General features: G+C 42.8%; 1 protein-coding gene across 2 annotated transcripts in view; it reads right to left on the reverse strand.

Moving 5' to 3' along the window:
* Positions 1 to 19,864, reverse strand: part of LOC112113964 (ubiquinol-cytochrome-c reductase complex assembly factor 1) — a 90,752-nt gene that overhangs the window by 25,398 nt on the left and 45,490 nt on the right. For both annotated transcript variants that reach the window (XM_024210448.1, XM_024210447.1), the window contains exon 7: positions 18,642 to 18,750. In XM_024210448.1, coding sequence (XP_024066216.1) covers positions 18,642 to 18,750 — 109 coding nt within the window. The remainder of the gene's footprint in view (positions 1 to 18,641; positions 18,751 to 19,864) is intronic.

Here is a 19,864-nt window from a genome sequence, read left to right on the forward strand (position 1 = left end):
TGTGTTCTAATCCCAGTTCTGACATGCTGTGGTTTCGGTCACCTCATTTCACTTTTCGTCATTTGTTTTTATATTTGTAAAATGGGAATAATGCTACTCAGGTACTTACAGGAGTGTAGTGACAATTAGCATTGCTGTCAGGGCCGGCTCCAGGGTTTTGGCTGCCCCAAGCAGCCAAAACAAAACAAAACAAAACAAAAGCCGCGATTGCGATGGCAATTTGGCGGGAGGTCCTTCGCTCCCAGGCGGAGTGAGGGACCATCCGCCGAATTGCCGCCGAATACCTGGACCTGCCGCCCCTCTCCGGAGCGGCCGCCCCAAGCACCTGCTTGACAAGCTGGTGCCTGGAGCCGGCCCTGACTGCTGTTTAGCAGCATTAATTAGTTAAGTGCTATTAGAAAGACAGAAAAGAGGAATGGAGGAAGACTGTAAATAAACTGTTGAATACAGCAGGAGTAAAAAGGATTGAGATGAAAATGTGGGGCGCAAAGAAAGAGACAATATAACACTGGACAATAACTGATGGGTTAGGTAAGGTGTTTAATGCCTATTTTGCTTCAGCCCACACTAAAAAGGTTAATGGTGACCAGATACTCAACACAATTAATATTAACAAAAAAGGGGAAGGAACGCAAACCAAAATAGGGAAAGAACAGGTTAAAGAATATTTTAGATAAGTTAGATGTAGTCATGCTGGTCGGGTCTGATGAAATTCATCCTAGAGTACTTAAGGAACTACCTGAAGCAATCTTGGAACTGTTAGCAATTATCTTCAAGAACTCATGGAGGATGGGTGAGGTTCCAGAAGACTGGAGAAGGGCAAACATAGTACCTGTCTTTATAAAGGGGGAAAAAGAGGACCCTGAGAATTATAGACCAGTCAGCTAACTTAGATATCTGGAACAAACTATTTAACAATCAATTTGTAAGCATTTAGCGGATAATAGGGTTATAAGGAATAGCCAACATGGATTTGTCAAGAACGAATCAGGCCAAACCAACCTAATTTTCTTCTTTGACTGGGTTACTGGCCTAGTGGATGCAGGGAAGCCGTAGATGTGATATATCTTGGTTTTAGTCAGGCTTTTGACACAGTCCCACATGACAGTCTCATAAGCAAACAAGGAAAATGTGCTCTAATTGAAATTACTATAAAGTGGGTGTACAACTGGTTGGAAGACTGTACTCAGAGTAGTTATCAATGGTTTGCTGTCAAACTGGGAGTACGTAGCAAGTGGGATTCCACTGGGGTCAGTCCTGGGTCTGGTACTCTTCAATATTTTCATTAATGACTCGACAATGGAGTGGAGAGTATGATTACAAAATTTGCAGATGACACCAAACTGGGAGGGGTTACAAGCACTTTGGAGAACAGGATTAGGATTAGAATTAGAATTAAAAATGACCTTGATAAATTAGAGAATTGATCTGAAATCAACAAAGTGAAATTTGATAAAGACAAGTGCAAAGTATTACCCTTCGGAAGGTAAAATCAAATGCACAACTACAAAATAGGGAAAAACTGTCTATGTGCCAGTACTGCCGAAAAGAATCTGGGGATTATAGTGGATCACAAATTGAATATGAATCAATGTGATGCAGTTGCAAAAAAGGGCTAATATTCTGGGGTGTATTAACAGGACTGTCATATGTAAGTCATGGGAGGTAATTGGCCCACTCTATTGAGCACTGGCAAGGCCTCAGCTGGAGTACTGTGTCCAATTCTGACAGTTTAAGAAAGATGTGGACAAAATGGAGAGAGTCCATAAGAGACCAACAAAAATGATAAAATGTTTAGAAAACCTCACCTGTGAGGAAAGGTTAAAAAAAACTGGGCATGTTTAGTCTGGAGAAAAGATGACTATGGGAAGATCAGATAATAGTCTTCAAATATGTTAAGGGCTGTTTTAAAGAAGAAGGCAATCGTTTTGCGTGTCCCACTGAAGATAGGACAAGAAATAATGGACTTAATTGGCAGCAAGGGAGATTTAGGTTAGAGATGAGGAAAACCTAATTATAAGGGTAGTTAAGCTCTGGAATAGGCTTCCAAGAGAGGTAGTGGAATTCCAATCATTGGAGGCTGGACAAACACTTGTCAGGGATGGGTTTAGGTTTATGTGGTCCTGCCTCAGCACAGGGGCTGGACTTGATGACTTCTCAAGGTACCTTCCAGCCCTACATTTCTATGATTCTGTGATTCCCTCCTGTTCTTTAGGTTTTCATTTAGAATGGGGACTAGGACAGAACAAGAGGCCACTGTATTAGTGAGCATCTGTAGAGATGGTGCTAGAGGAAGAGACCCTGAGGGCCAGGAGATGGAGGGAGTGGGACATGAAGTAGTCATGGGGTGGGGGTGATGTTTTTGGAAATGGAGCAGGTGATCCAGAAGGAGCAGGAGAAAAGAAGGATGTAGAGGATGGGCCAAGTGTGATATTTAAAAGAGACTACTGGGATGGAAGTAGTGATGGGGAAAGGTGCAGGAAAAGGAGAGGGTCGGGAGGGAGGGAGGACCAGTGTTGGGGTTGATATCACCAGAGGAAAGTGTGAGATATGGATATGGGGGGAGGGAGAAGTAAAAGGTGGTGGGTGATATGAAAGGAGTGGGAGGGGGAGAAGGTCAAGCTGGTGTGAGCTGTCAAGAGGGAGGGTAGCAGAGAGGAGGTAGGGAGTGAGTGAGGGAGGGTGTGAGGAGGAGAGGAGAGAAAAGAATGCATAGAATGGGTGAGATGAGAGCCATAGTAAGAAATGGAGGGTCATAAATAATTGGCTGTGCACAATAAACTGTTAATTGGGGAGTCAAAAGTTAAGTAAATTAAGCAACAAATTAAATATACAGTAGTTATGAACCAGATTGCTGTGCTGCTTTGCCACTGCATACAAATCTTAAGGAACACGCTAAATTTGCTCAGAAGATTTTATTCTCAACCATTCCTTAGTTTAGCCAGTAGTATTGTTTTGGGTAACTAATGGGGAGCCTGCCAAGTGTGAGAGGCACCAGTGTGATGTGCTCTTGTCAAACTATTGTTAGCAAGGCAAGCTGCTGCATTTTGTACAAGCTGAAGTTTCTGTGTGGATTTTATACTCAACCCCAGGTAAATTGAGTACCATTGATTGATCTGACAACTCAGAGGCACTAGAGCTGGAATGCTTACAGATTAATGTTCTAACCAACATATCATAAAATGGATCTGCTGGGGGTCTGGTATAGACATCAAATCAGAAGGAGGAACAGGATGAGCAGCTCCTTAAACATCTAAGATGCAGAAAGAAAATCTGCATTATCATGGGGGATTTCAGTCTGGGGGACAGTCTATAGGACTCAGGCTGCCACTAGTAGAACATCTTTGGAGTTCATAAAAATTACAGTTGTTAACTTTCCAATACACAAAATATTACAACCAACACGTGGTAATTCTATATTAGACCTTATTCTGATGGATACGATGGATTGATCACTGAAATAAAAATTTGTGGTTGCCTAAGTACAAGTTATCACAACCTAAGTACATTCAGAATATAATCCTGACTAGTAATATGCACACACCACCCATACACAGTGCTTTCAAATTTCCAATAACCAAAAACTTGAAAATAAATATGAGCTAAATTGATTGGGAGAATAAATTTAAACTTAAAAATCTGAAAAATAATTGTGAATTGTTTAAGAATATTTTACTAGATGTGCAAAAAACAAAATTTCACAATCACAAAAGGAGGCTTCTTGGTTAAAACAATCCTGATTAGGAAGAGAAGTGAAAACGGGAATAATTTTTCTTTGAACCAATATATAACACACACAAAAAGGGAGAAGTTGATTATATTGATTATAAATCATCAGTTAGGAAATACAGACAATTGATAAGGGAAGCTAAAGATATCAATGAAAATTCTGTAACCAAAGGACAACAGGAAGGATGTTTAAAAATATATCAGGAAAAAGAGAACTTAGAAATCGTATAGGTTCATTATTAGATAAGGATGGTAAAATTGTCAGTAATAATTCAGAAAGAGGCAGAAATGTTCAATACATATTTTTGTTCTGTATTTGAATGAAGTTGGATGATGTATTCATTTCTTACAGTGATAAATATTTTTTAATCCAGTAATAATTAGGGAGGATGTTAACACCCAAGAATTTTAAAAGAATTCGCTGAGGAGCCCTCTGCACTATTGATAGAATCATAGAAGTGTAGGACTGGAAGGGACCTCAAGAGGTCATCTAATCCAGTCCCCTGCACTCAAGGCAGGACTATGTAATATTTGATGTTGATATTAAATAAATCATGGAATACTGAGGAAGTTCCAGAAGACTGGAACAGCTAATGCTGTGCCAATATTCAAAATGACTGAGGTAACTACAGGCTGGTTAGCCCGATATTGATCATCTTCTTCTTCTTCAGTGCTTAGCAGAACGGTCAGTCTTAGTAATCATTCTCCATTTGGTCCATTCCTGTGCAGCTGGCAAGGGCTGCTTGGGCCAAGAGTTGAACATTGGAACAGACTTGATGCACCCACATAATAGGAGGTCTGACTTTGGGCTGCCTCCACAGTTGGTGGAATTTTATCCCGGATGTTACAAGCCACCGGGAGAATTGCGTTCACCGGAATGTCTTGCGGCATTTTGGCAACATGTCCGAAAAGCGTAAGACGCCACCTGCGGACAATGGCCCCAGTCATCAGTAGGTTGGAGCGACTGTAAACATCTGCATTACAAATTAAGTCATTCCACTTTATGCCCAATATACAACATTGGCATTTTGTGTGGAAAGCCTCCAGCTTTGCCCACTCTGAGCGGCATAATGTCCATGTTTCACAACCATACGGCAGTAAGGAGAGGATACAACTCAAATAGATCCTGAACTTGGTTGTCATGCTGAAATTATGTTGATTCCATATTCGTTGTAGATGACCCATGGCAGTCACTGCGATGTCAATCTGGTGGAGAACGTCCACGTGATAGTTGGAGGAACTGGTGAGTATAGAACCCAAATAACAAAAAATGGAGAGTGCTTCGACAGTTCCATTATTCAAAGAGATTTGGGTCATGGGTGGACCTGATCCTAGATTTTGCAAATTTGTCTTTGACTACGAAACATGGAGGCCAACCTTAGCTGGCTCCTCCTCCTCCATTTGCTGGACTGCCTCACGAAACCTGTTGGGACTCTGTACTAGAAGAATGTCATCAGCCTCTGTACTAGAAGAACGTCATCAGCATAGTCAAGGTCTGAGAGAAAGAGATCACCGATCTAAATGCCTATGAACCTGACGGAATGTTGCATTATGAAATCCATTGGCCAACAAAAGAGTACAGGGGTCAAGACACCAGATACTGATTTAAAAGGTGCTGCCATTCAATTAATTAGCATAGTTCCATTATGCAGCTTGCTAATTAAGTCCAGCAGAGTGGTTGGGACATCTATGCCCTTTAAGGCCTTCCATAGTGCGACTTGGTCAATGGAATCAAACGCAGCCTTAAGATCAACATACACTATGTACAGGGGTTTCTTGAACTTGCAGTGTATCTCCGTAAACAAGCGGAGGGCCAGAATAGCGTCTAATGTGGACCTGTTCCTCGTAAGGTCTGACTGTTGGGTACGATGCTTCTGATGCAGCAGGGGCTCCAAACACACCAGCAGAACATGTGCAAACACCTTCCCTGGCACGGATAACAGGGTGATTGGCCTGTTGCTCTTACATTTACTGCATGGTCCCTTGCCCTTATAAAGAGAGATCAAAATACCGTCCTTCCAGGTGGTTGCCAAGGTTGCAGTTCTCCATGCCAGGCGAAAGATGGCCTGAAGGGATTCCGCTACAGGGTCAATAGCACATTTTAGCAGCTCTGAGGGGATGCCATCAGCACCAGCTACCTGTCCATTTTTCAATTTGCAGATGGTGCGCTTCACTTCATCCAACCTTGGTGCGTCAGTACAAGTGTCTGGGTCCAAAACCACAGTGGATGCCAAATCATCCAGCTCTGAGAAAGCAGCAACTGGAGGGTGGTTCAGGGCACTGTGATAATGTTCTACCCAGCATGAGAGGATGGCTAAGCACTGGAGTAAATTGCCTAGGGAGGTTGTGGAATCTCCATCATTGGAGATTTTTGAGAGCAGGTTAGACAAACACGGGTCAGGGACGGTTTAGATAATACTTAGTCCTGCCATGAGTGCAGGGGACAGGACTAGGTGACCCCTTGAGGTCCCTTCCAGTCCTACAATTCTATGTCATCATCCAATTTACATGGACAGCCTTGGCTGTCATTCAGGATGCTGTTCGTTGCTACTACCTCTTGACTGCGGAGGTTGCAGATCACGCTGAATGCCAGCTTTAAATCTCCCCTGGCTAAACCGATTTTAACATTATCCACCACTTGGTTATACTGTAATATGCCTTCGTGATTGCGAAGTGCAAGGGCATTGAACTTTCACCTTAGCTGATTACAAGTGTGCTTATCGCTGTGCTGGAGGGCTGTGACCTTCAATTTACCGGTAATTGTCTGGAAGGCCTCTTCTGATAACCATGAGTTCTGATATTGATGCCAGGCACAATAATAGAAAGCCTAGTAAAGGAGGCACAGAGTACAAGCAAGGGGCCACTGGACAGGAAGAGTAGGGCTGCTATATGGAATTGTGCTGAGCACATTGACAATGACAGGTTTGGTTACGGATGGGTGATTTTAGGAGGGATATATCTCAAGAATCCATTGACCAAATGAGCCTACGCTTGCACTACTAACTCTACCCTAAGATTTCAAGTGGTGTAAGCAATTTTGAGGGCCAATACAAGTATAAATGTGGATTTTAGAGTACTTTGGAAATTCAGCTCTGAACACAAAGCTCTGCTCAGTCTTAACTATAGTGCTGCAAGAGCCACCCTCATAATCCTTTTGAAAGTCCTCCCTCTTTCTCACACCCCCTTGTCCCCCATATGACCTTCTGCTGACATCTTTCCCTTAAATCATCAGCACATCTTGGGAGCCTAACATCCCAAACCTACTCCTCTACTGAAAACATTGTATAACCCATGCTAATATGATGTAATGGCTGGATGTTTATAATTCTGCTAAAGCCTATGAATGAGTGGCCCTTGTGCTTCAGCTCAAGCAGCAGCGACTCATGCTTTTAGATCCAGACAACCCAACTCAAGTCATTGCTGCAAATGGTCCAGCCATCAGAAAAGACACAATTCATTACCATGGGTTACACATTCCTCCTTGCCAAGGAAGCTCATCCCACAGTAGTTCAAATCCCAGTACAGGTTTGTAGGGACTGAATCTAGGACATTTGTATCTAACACCACTAGAGGACTAGGTCCATTAGCTCAGAAACAGCAGCACACTCAAAACTCTATATGTGGTCTATCCCCCTGATGTTAGTGTGGGTTGCACTTGCATCTTTTGAAGTCATCTCATGTCATAACTCCTATGGGAAAAGAACTGTAACACTCCATTATCCTAATTTAGGTCATCAGTAATATTGTGCCACTGTAACTCTTATGTCTGTAATATTCTTAATGCATCTTTTTTTTGCAGTAGTATTGTAGCTATGTTGGTCACAGGATATTAGAGAGACAAGACAGGCTAGGTGGAATCTTTTATTGGACCAACTTCTGTTGGTGAACGAGACAAACTTCTGAGCTACACAGAGCCCTTCTTCACCTTGTTTCTTTTTTGACATTCAAAACATTACTTTTTAAACCTTAAAAAGGAGTCACACAAAACATGTTGCTGCAACTTTTAATAAGCATTTGCCCAAACTATTCAAAGCAAAGAATCACACACATTAATGTCATACCTCTGATTGCCTTAGTATGTTTTTAAAAGGGTCTGAATAAAATGACACTGCAAAATTGTCATAAGGTGATTTTTTAATACTGTAGTTATAAATCTCCTGGGGGCAGAGGGTGGAACTTTCCCTTTAAAATAGCCTAGAAAATTCAAGCATTTCAAAAAATACAATAAGCATCTGAAAATGATCCTCTAACTCAAAACAAAAATTTTATCAGTCTTTTTCATCCTCACTAAAATGAAGAGTCTGGAACAAACCTTAACTTTCCTGTTCCTTCCACCCCAATCCACCCAAGACCTCCACCTTCCTGTCCTCTTCCCCAATAAGCTTCCTTCATCTCACATGAGACTCCCTCCCATGCAACGCACTTCCATTCATGGGCCACTCACTTTCCTCCTGCCCCAATCCACACCCTCTTCCCATAAAACACTTGTTTTCTATTATATACTTCTCATCCTGACTCCTATACTGCCTGCTCTCCCTGTCTTGATTCTGATCATGCTTCTTGACTCCTTGGGGAACCTCATGCATCTTTATCCTCCACTAGGAGGAATAGCTTCTTTTGGAACTGAACTGTTGCAAATTTAAGAAACCGTAATATATGACGTGAATAATCCCAAAATGAATCCCAAACTGGTTTCCAATAGTCAGAATGTGGCTAATGTAGGACAAGGCTGGATTTGTTTCCTTTTAAAACAGATTCTAACAGTGGCAGAACAAGGCAGAAATCTGTGCTCAACGTTTCTGAGCCAGATTCTGCTCTGTTACACTGATGCCAATGATTTGAATGGTGTTACTTTATATTCACACCAGTGTAACTGAGAGCAAATATGGGCCACTGTGTATAAATAGCTCTAGCTGAAAGCATAACAAAGGCTGTATTGTGCTATGCAAGGCAGAGGCAATAAACGAATTCAAAAGACATCTAGAAGTAGGGGTTTGAGTGGTCTGGTGGGAAAGCAAGAAGGTGGGATTAAGATAAATTAGATAGGGTTGCCATGTTGGGCTGGACAGTCCCTTCCTGTTCCTATCATCTCTTACAACTTTTAAAACATGCACTGTTACAAATAAGGATTTTGTACCGAACAAGCAAATCTTGTACATTTCAGACACATAGTATCCCTGCATCATAGCAGAAACACCCTTGTTAAAAAGAAACTTATTTGAATTTGGAATGTTTATTTCAAATCAGTCCCTGATACACGTGTTTAGATAGAGTACAATTTATGTGGAGTAATGGTAGTGAATCTTGATGTTACCAGGGAAGATCTAAGAATAAGGAGCAGGAATTTTCTGAAGTCTCCCCTTTTCTAAGTTCCATGGTATGGAGTCCAAATGATCAACTCCACTGCACCCTGATTCAGGAGTATGAGAATACACTCAAGAAACCACAGTCTTGCTTTTTAAAGCTAGGTTTACCAAAACATGATATGCAAGCTAATCTAATATCTTTGTTGCCAAGGTCCTCTGATAGGAAGAAAACAGTTGCAATTTCTAATACTGACTCTGGCTCCCCCTTACAAACTGATTGAGCAGCTGCCAGTTTGGATAATTTAAACTTGTTCATTGTAAGCCACAAGATGGAGATCTCTGGCAGAGCAGGATCGTAAGGAAGTCTTTTACCCAGCCTAATGTTACTATTAACACTTTGAGCCATTGCATCAAGCCAATTTTTATGTTTGTTTTTTAAGTTTGGTAGAAATGTCACAAGTGGAAAAATTAAGTAAAGAGCACTGGTTAGCCACAGAACTGGACACACCTGGCTGCAAACCCACCAAAAGAAACTGACTTCATTAGTACTAGCAGCAGCGAAGTAAAATTTATATCTGAAAACTGCCTGCACCAGTAGAATTGCTGAGGCCAAAAGCTCTCTGTCTGTTTTTACAGCTGTGTCATGTTTTGATTCCTGACTCTTGCTGACACTCTGGAGTGCTGAAGGAGCCCAGGCTCCAGGGTCCCAAAACTTTGCAGCTGAGATTCAGATCTCAGAGATCAGTTTATGAAATAATACAAAGTCAAACTGGAGTTGGAGCTGATATAAATTAGTAGTAAAAATGCAACATGTATTAATTTAACAGCAATGATCTAGCATTTTTAAGAGCAGACAGCAAATTCTAAATACACTGATGCCAATTCTGAAATATAAAACAATGTCCATTTTCTGCATCAGCTATATTAACTACAGGTTATGATACATGAAAGGGGGTTGGACCCCTGAACATCCCTCTCTCAAAACGTACCCTCTCTCTTACTGATTTTAGACAAACTGCCTTTTAAAAATAACCTGACCAATGGAAGATTTTTATATTTTAATGAGTGCACATGCCCGAAAGCCTCTTAACAGAAGAATACAGTTAAAAATGTCCAAGATTAAATTAATGAACTGATCTGTTTTCTGCTTATCAGTCAGGTAGCTACATCAATCACCTACTCCAGAAATTTGTACCCAGCTCTCCTTAGCCTTCTCTAACCAACCAAAACCTACCTTAGAGAGACAAGGTATATGAGGTAATATATTTTACTGGTCCAACTTCTATTGGTGAGAGACACAAGCTTTTGAGCTACACAGAGCTCTTCTTGAGATCTGGAAACGATACTGAGAATGGTCACAGCTAAATGCAAGATCGAACAGATATTTAGTACATACTCTACGGGTCTATTAGAACCACCGGGCTAGAAGGGACCGCAAGGATCATCTAGTCTCACCCCTGCCAAGATGCAGGATTTGTTGTGTAAACCATCCCAGACAGATGCTCTCCAGCCTCCTTTTGAAAACCTCCAGTGAAGGAGCTTCCACAACCTCCCCAGGCAGTCTGTTCCCTTGTCCTACTGCTCTTACTGTTCAAGGTGAAGTGGCCCATTAACACCCTATAGCAATGGTTCCCAAACTTGTTCCGCCGCTTGTGCACAGAAAGTCCCATGCAGACCGGGCTGGTTTGTTTACCTGCCGCGTCTGCAGTTCTTCGGCCGATTGCGGCTCCCAGTGGCCGCGGTTCGCTGCTCCAGGCCAATGGGAGCTGCTGGAAGCGGCAGCCAGTAAGTCCCTCGGCCCGCGCTGCTTCCAGCAGCTCCCATTGGCCTGGAGCAGCGAACCGCGGCCACTGGGAGCCGTGATCGGCCGAACCTGCAGACGTGGCAGGTAAACAAAGCAGCCTGGCCCGCCAGGGGTTTTCCCTGCACAAGCGGCAGAACAAGTTTGGGAACCACTGCCCTATAGTCATAGGACAAAAAGGGGGGTTAGTGGGTTACAGATTGTTGTATGATCAACACCCCGCACAATACACCTTTCAAGATCCATGGGTCCTACTCATGCCTATCACAACATGTGCTGTACCTCATCCAGTGCACTAAATGCCACAACAACAACTATCTGGGAGCTTAAATTTATAACTTTGATATGGTTTTAATAAAGACACTGGCTTATTACAACAATCTGTAACCCACTAACCCCCCATTTTTGTCCTATGACTGCCAGGCTGTTAATGACCACTTTACCTTGAATTGTCCCATAGAATATATACTAACCACTTATGCTAAACTATCTGGAGCCTCTGATAGGGTCCCAAAACTCAGGCTGCAGCCCCAGCCCGAATGTCTATACCATAATTAAACAGCCCCTTAGCCCGAGACAGCTAGCACAGGCAGCTTAGGGTGTCTAATGGCAGTGTAGACATACCCTCTGAATATGTTCCAGACCTGAAGAAGAGCTCCATGTAGCTTCAAAGGTTGTCTCTCTCACTAACAGAAGTTGGTCCAGTAAAAGACATTACCTCATCCACTTTGTCTCTCTAATATCCTGGGACTGACACAGCTACAACAACACTGCACACAAAATCTACCTTAACAGCTATAAATTACTGAACTCTTTACGCAACCCAGTGGAAGTTCAGACGGGTGGATTCCCTTGCAGAAATCCAGTTTTTAAGACAGAAACATAGTTTCCTTTTCTCTTCAGGGCTGAACAAAGGTGGACTAGCAAATTTCATACAGATGCAGATTCTCTTTTGGCCCAGGAAACCGTACTCTCTCATGGAATGAGCTTTAATTCGCAAGAGGTAGTGGAGACCCTCCCACCATTTATGCCTCCTTAGTACAGGAATAAATCCATCTGTTTGAGAGTGAAAAGCTGACCCTCTAGACCTTTCTCAGATGTCTAGACCATGACAAACTAAACTTCTTAACCTCCTGGGAACAGTGCATGAGATACTTCAGGGACCTAAAAGCATGCTGTGATCTTCCCTTTATCTGAAATAAGGCAGGACAAAAAGGCCAGAATCTGAAATTCACATTGGAAGTAGTTACTCAGAAATCAGAAAGGAATATTTAACGAGGAGGGCTGCCATGATAATTATATTTTTGGTGGCTTCCAATGACACTCAGAAAAAGCTAACAGAACGTAAAAGCTCGAAAAGGGAAAGCGAAAGCTGATAGAAAGAGTAGATTAAACAATCTAGGACAAGACAATTGACTCAGGCCTGACCAGGAGATTTGCTTTGGCTGGACAGCATCTTGGAATTAAGCCGTGCAATCCAATAAAAGAATTTTCAGCATCTCCTCCAATAGTCTCTAAGGTCAAAACTTGGTCCTTGTGGTTTCTCAAGACTGATTTCATTCTCCACTTCCTCCCGGAGGAACTCCAGAACTTGGGAAACAGAACAAGACCAATCTTGCATGCCCTGCAAGGGCGTTTTTACAGAAAAAGCTCTAAGGATGAGAATATGGATTAGAGATAACAGGCTTATGGGAGTTCAGACCAATGTCCATATTTAAGAATCCCTAATATCTAAGGGACATTTTTCATGAACCATGCTTTCAGATGTAATTTGACTCAGATACTGAGATAAATTTGACCCTATGCAAGATGATCTGAAAAATGTCAAGCAGGAACCGTGTTCTCCAAATGTTAACATCAGAAGTTTCAAATACCATGATCAACAGAGCTAGTCCCTAGAGAGCTAGTAGGAGGAAAGCACATTGGGTCTTCCCCAATAGAATGAATCCGATGCCCAGGCCAGAATCTGGAAAACCTCTGAACCTGGTACAAAACCTGTGAAGCTTGGATTTCTCTGTTGTAGCAAAGTAGTCTACAGAGGGAATCCCTCATTTTGAGTTAACTGCCTTGAACTTCCCCATATCCAATCACCAGTCTCTAAGGAGGAGGATCTGATGACAGAGCCAGTCTGCCTGGAGACAGACCACCACTAACTCACTTAGCTGGTGTGGTTCTGCCAATCTTGGGGATATTACTATTTGAGCCACTGTCTTACTCTTGGTGCTTCCACGTATGTTTATGTACACAACTTACTGAGTTGTCTGTGAAGACCAGAACTGATTGGCCCTATGGCTGTTTCCACGAGACCAGGAGAAAAAAATCTTATTGCTCGCAAATTCAGATTTACTGTGAAATTTTTTCCTGCCTGATTCAGATGGCTTGATTAGGTTGAGAGTGAACTATGGCTCCCAGACTTTAAAAATGACTACCTGCTAATGAAGATCCCCAAGAGGCAACCCTGACTTCCAATCCCACAGTGAGTACCACCAATGAAAGAACTGCCTTATGGAGGCTGGTGAAGAAAACCTCGGATTCCACCTGGAAAACAATGGCCTCTTTACCCTGCTCTGGCAGAATGAAAGGGTCATAAAAACAGCAAATCAGGCCATTGAAGAACATTGCTGATGGAGGAGAATTACCTGGGTGCCACAGAGCTGGTGTAACAGCTCTGTATCACTCTCTCACAGCATTGGAGGGTTTCAGGAGCATTGTTGGAGGGGAAGGGACATGGCTACTGTACCACTGGGCTCTGGCTATTCTCAGCTGTTGCAATGGCTCCAAGTTAGAAACCTCAAACTCCTGGGAAATCAAGGTAAAGGTTTAGACCAGAACATGCACCATCGTAAGTGGGGACAGAAACCCTCTGAACCCCTCTATCCTTACTTTAGAGAGTTCCTCCACAGAGCCTTTGAAGAGATGTGTGACAAGACGAGAAAGAGCTCCATCCTTTCCCCCACTGCCCTCTCACCCAGGTGGCAAAAACGGCAGAATGTACCTGCCACAGAGGAACATTAACGTCCCCTTCTTCTCTCTGCATCTGCTACTGTCATCTAAGGGCATAGCTACACGTACAGCACTGCAGCGGCGCAGCTGCACTGCTGCAGCACATCTGATGAAGACTCTATATGCCGATAGAAGAGAGCTCTACTGTCGGCATAATAAAACCACCTCCATGAAGGGCAGAAGCTATGTCGGTGGGAGAAGCTCTCCCACTGACATACCACTGTCCACACAAGCGCTCAGGTTGATGTAATTTATGTTGCACAGAGGGTGGTTTATTCACAACCCTGAGCGACATGAGTTACGCCAACATAAGCTGTAGTGTAGACATAGCCTTATCTCTCAAAGGCAGGATGTAGATTAATTAGAGAAGGACCGGACTACTGGAGAGACAAGATCTGGGTGTCCATTTTGGATCAGCTAACTGGTTGAACGTAGTGCCTGGGTGATAAGCAGAAGGCAGATCATTCCACAAAGCTCACTTTAATGAAGACTTGAGCACAATTATACATATGCATGTGTGTAGCAGAGGACAAAGTACTAAGGACTGTCCCAGCTGCCCCTCTTCTAGCCATTGTTTATCAAATTTCTTGTCGGTGTTGCAGCAGAACTGAATCCTAAGGGAAAGATCAACTCAGAGGTGGAGGTCCATGTTTAGCAGTTGATGTAAGAAATCACATAGTCAACTGTGGGAGTGGGGTAAAACGGTGTATTAGGCTGGCAACACAGGCCGAGAGGAGGGGATAAATTGACAAGATCATCTAAGATGAGGTACATGCCCAAATGAAGCAATGAATAGGAGCAAAAGAAATCCTAAGATCTTGGAAACATCTATATTTCACCACACGTCTAACAAACAATACTTACTGAAATTAAAAGGTACAGCGCAAAAAGTGAAATCCCTGCAAGCTGCATGGAAACTTTTAAGAGACACCATAATAGAGGCTCAACTTAAATGTATTCCCCAAATTAAAAAAACATAGTAAAAGAACCAAAAAAGTGCCACTGTGGCTAAACAACAAAGTAAAAGGAGCAGTGAGAGGCAAAAAGGCATCCTTTAAAAAGTGGAAGTTAAATCCTAGTGAGAAAAATAGAAAGGAGCATAAACTCTGGCAAATGAAGTGTAAAAATATAATTAGGAAGGCCAAAAAAGAATTTGAAGAACTTCAAAAAGTAATAGCAAAAAAATGTTAAGTACATCAGAAGCAGGAAGCCTGCTAAAGAACAAAATCGTCAGACACATAAATGAACATAATTTGTTGGGGAAGAGTCAACATGGTTTTTGTAAAGGGAAATCATGCCTCATCAATCTACTACACTTCTTTGTGTGTGTGTGTGTGGGGCGGGGGGGGTCAACAAGCATGTGGACAAGGGGGATCCAGTGGATATAGTGTACTTAGATTTTCCAAAAGCCTTTGACAAGGTCCCTCACCAAAGGCTCTTAAGCAAAGTAAGCTGTTGTGGGATAAGAGGAAAGTCCTCTCATGGATTGGTAACTGGTTAAAAGATAGGAAACAAAGGGTAGGAATAAATGGTCAGTTTTCAGAATGGAGAAAGTAAATTATTAGGGGTATGTAACGGCTGCCATATGAGGAGAGATTAATAAGACTGGGACTTTTCAGCTTGGAAAAGAGACGACTAAGGGGGGTTATGATAGAGGTCTATAAAATCATGACTGGTGTGGAGAAAGTAAATAAGGAAGTATTATTTACTCCTTCTCATAATACAAGAACTAGGGGTCACCAAAGGAAATTAATAGGCATTGGATTTAAAATAAACAAAGGAAGCATTTTTTCACACAATGCAGTCAACCTCTGGAACTCCTTGCAAAAGGATGTTGTGGAGGCCAAGACTATAACAGGGTTCTAAAAAGAACTAGATAAGTTCATGGAGGATAGGTCCATCAATGGCTATTAGCCAGGATGAACAGGGATGGTATCCCTAGCCTCTGTTTGCCAGAAGCTGGGAATGGGCAACAGGGGATGGATCACTTGATGATTACCTGTTCTGTTCATTCCCTCTGGGGCACCTGGCATTGGCCACTGTTGGCTAGATGGACCTTTGGTCTGACCCAGTATGGCCCTTCTTATGTTCTTAAAGGAGCAGTCTGTGGGATCAAGCCTGTAGATACATACAAGCTTTGTCTTTAAATATTTGCTGTTCCCAGACAAAAGCTATGTTAAAATGGAGTTACAGTTGAGAACACATTTAAGTAAGTTAGGGGCAAATACATTATAGGGATGCTGTCATTATCGCAAACCAAGCGATATAAACCTAGGAAATTCAGAATTAAGGTTAAACTTAAAAGAAATCTAAACATGCTGAGGTATGGAAACATACAGTTAGGTCACAGACACAACTTTAACTCTGGTTGGTACTGACATCATGCAGTAACCACACTGAATACATTTTAGTGTGTGCAGTCCCTGATTAGACAAGACTGATTTCTGAAGATTCTTTTTAAGTCTTCAAGGAAAGTCTGAAGGCTTTGAAGGCAATGAGGATAGCCTGATTTACAGGAGACAGAGAAACCCCTAAATTCAGATCTGTTCCAAAGACTAGCTCCAACAGGGGACTGCCTTGCGTGCACTTTCTGTAACTAACTGGGTAAAGCACCTGGACAGCAGAGTTCTCAACGTTTTAGGCAACTTTAAAAAGAAAAAAAAAAAAGAACAGTTGTCACTGAGGGAGCAACTGAAATCTCCCAGAATCAACACTTCCTAGGACTCTCTGAGCAATGAAAAGAGAAGAGTGTACACCTAATAGAGAGACACTCCCTTGCATACTGAAGCAACCAATATCATTAGCAGTACAGTAACTCCTCACTTAACGTTGCAGTTATGTTCCTGAAAAATGCGACTTTAAGTGAAACGATGTTAAGCGAATCCAATTTCCCCATAAGAATTAATGTAAATGAGGGGGTTAGTGTCCAGGGAATTTTTTTTCACCAGACAAAAGACTATATATATATATATATATATATATATATATATATATATATATATATATACACACACACACACACACACACACACACACACACAGTACAAGTTTTAAACAAACAATTTAATACTGGTACACAGTGATGATGATTGTGAAGCTTGGTTGAGGTGGAGGAGTTAGAGGGTGGGATATTTCCCAGGGAATGCCTTACTGCTAAATGATGAATTAGCAATTGGCTGAGCCCTCAAGGGTTAACTCTCTCACTCTACAAGGCAGCAGGAATGGAGGGAGGGGAGAGAGCATCACAGACAGAGACAGAGACACACACCGTGTGTGTGAGAGAGAGAGATGCGCATTTCCCCTTTAAGTACACTGCCTTGTTAATTAGATCAGCTTGCTGAGACCACAGCTGCTGCCAGCAAACTCCTTCAGTCCTGTCGTGTGTCCCCCCTGCTCTATGGAAGATGGGGTAAGCGGGGTGCAGGAGCAGGGGGGGAGGGGGACACCCTGATATTTGCCCCCCTCTTCCTCTCCTCCCCCCTGCACAGCAAGCAGGAGTCTCTGGGAGCATCTCCAAGGCAGAGGGCAGGAGCAGCACATGGCAGTGAGGGGAGGGACAGCTGCAATTGCTAGCCTGCTGGGCAGCTGCTGCACAAGGAACTTAGGGGAGCGGGGAGCTGATAGGGGGCTGCCGGTCCACCCTGGTTCCAAGCCCCCACCAGCTAGCTGCAATGGGCTGCTCTTCCTGCAAGCAGTGGACAAAGCAGGCGGCTGCCAAACAACGTTAGAAGGGAGCATTGCACAACTTTAAACGAGCATGTTCCCTAATTGATCAGCAACATAACAACGAAACAACGTTAACCAGGACGACTTTAAGTGAGAAGTTACTGTACCTGCAAGTGTTGTGGACCCATTGCACATACAGAAGAGAGGGCTGCCCAAAGAGCTCACAATACAATTAGTGCAATTTAGAAACAAAAGGGAGTGCGGGGGAAAGGAGACAAGATTACTTCTAACCTATGGTTAATATTCCCTCTTTTGAATGTTACTTGAACCAGATCCCTAGCTGACCCTGCCTTGGACTCTTGTTTCTTTAGTAACTGGGGCCATATAGGCCAACTGGTATATTAACCCGTCCGGGTTTTCTATTTGTTCTTTTTACTTTAATCCTGAACAATCCCTTTTTTCCCCCAACAATAGCATAATCGCAGTTCCCTCTTTTCCCAATACAAGTCACAATAACATTGCCTCCCCATCCAACCGTTGCCCTGCAGAAGTACTGGAGTCCTGTGAAGATGAGGACATTCATTTCCATCGGCTCTGCAGAGGTCACTATACTTCAAGGTTTGTGAAGGTCATCTCCTAGTGCTGCTGCCCCATGAATTGCACTCTCTGAGGCGCAGGCCAATGCTGGTATGGAGTGGCACACTCTAATTCAAAAACTTTAAGGCCAGAAGGGACCATTGTGATTACCTTGGGTGACCTTCTGCATAGTACCGGCCAAAGACCTCACTCAGTGCTTCCTGCATTAAGCCCTTAACTTGTGATTGAACTGCCCTTGAAGCTTTTGTTCCTTTATAAGCTCCCTTCTGAGATCAGGACCAGTATGCAGAGAGTCCAAACTGTAGATTGTACTTGTGGTTAGTTATAGCATTATATAGAAACTCTGTCCTCTCTCCCTGCTCCCATCCACTGTCCTGGGTACACGGAATACTGAAATCCCAGCTAAAACCAGTCAGACCAAGTCTTGCTCCACCTTAATCTCACAGCCACTGTTCTAATATGTGCCAGGTCACAAGACATTAAATGGTTTGTGTCATCAAAATAATCAAGAAAGTCAACACCAGACAAAGATGACTTACCCCCATCACCTTACCACGCTGTTCAACGTCTTCCCACATAGAATGAACTATATAGCGACACATGTATTTTCCAGCTCGACCCTCCTGTTTCATTCGTACCAGACACATCCTGCAAGAGAACAAGCACCAGAGAAGTTGGTTTGATTTCCAACTGCTTCTTCAGACCTTAAAAGAGTAAAAAACCCATTTTTATTTTAAATTCCTTACAAATCTCACTGCAGCATGGAAAGTGCTATAAGTATAAATAATATTCTGCTCTGGTTAGAAAAGTTCCTCTATAAAAATGGCACATTTCTACTTTCACAAACTTTCCTTCTGTGTATTTAAAGTCAGATCTGCTGGATTTCAGACTAGTCTACAGTGGAGAAATCTACCTGAATATTAAAACTGTTTCAAAAATGGCTGGAGCTGCAGCATAGACGAGGCTACCATAGGTGGAATTATTCTTCAAATTAGTGAAACCCTCAGAAAGCAGGCTATAAAAATGGCCTTGCCTTCTGGAACCAGTGCAGTTCCAATCGGTTTTAAAACCCAGATTGAATTTTGGGGGAAATTTCCCAAATGTAGATAAAGCCTTGGTGACAATATGTTTGTATTGCTTTTTATTCCTGTAAGCCTTGCAGAGCCAGTCCAGCTACGGAAGGCGGCACTGGAGTCTGTCCAAGCTCATTTTTCAACAATTCCTTAAGAATGTGAAGGTCCTTGGAGCAGGGCCAGGTCTACTTCAGGGAACTGAACCTGTTGTAATTACACTGACTGTACTGAACTGCCTCTGTGTCCTCACTAGCCATGCTGTATCAGTTTAAGAATCACTGCAGGTTTGACCCATGTCCACACTAAGGCTATGTCTATACTACGAGCTAGTGGTGTGATTCCCAGCTTGTGTAGACATACTCATGATAGCTCTCATCTGAGCCAGAACACTACAAATAGGGTAGCTGTGGTAGCCTGGGCAGCAGTGGAATGGACTGGCTGCCCCGAGTACCTACCCATGGGGTTCAGGAGGGTATATACTCAGGGCGGCTAGCTCCTGCTACCATGGCTTCCATTGTCCATGCTACCACAGCCATACTACTATTTTTAGCACTTTAGCTCACATGAGAGCTAGTATGGGTATGTCTATGCAAGCTGAGATTCATAGTATGTAGTGTAGACATAGCCTAAGGACTTCTGTAAACCCCACATTGCCACTTAGTTTGTGGCAATGCGGGGTGTAAATCTAC

The sequence above is a fragment of the Terrapene carolina genome, unplaced genomic scaffold, assembly GCF_002925995.2.
Source record: "Terrapene carolina triunguis isolate 2854851 unplaced genomic scaffold, T_m_triunguis-2.0 Scaffold233, whole genome shotgun sequence".
Lineage (NCBI taxonomy): Eukaryota > Metazoa > Chordata > Testudines > Emydidae > Terrapene > Terrapene triunguis.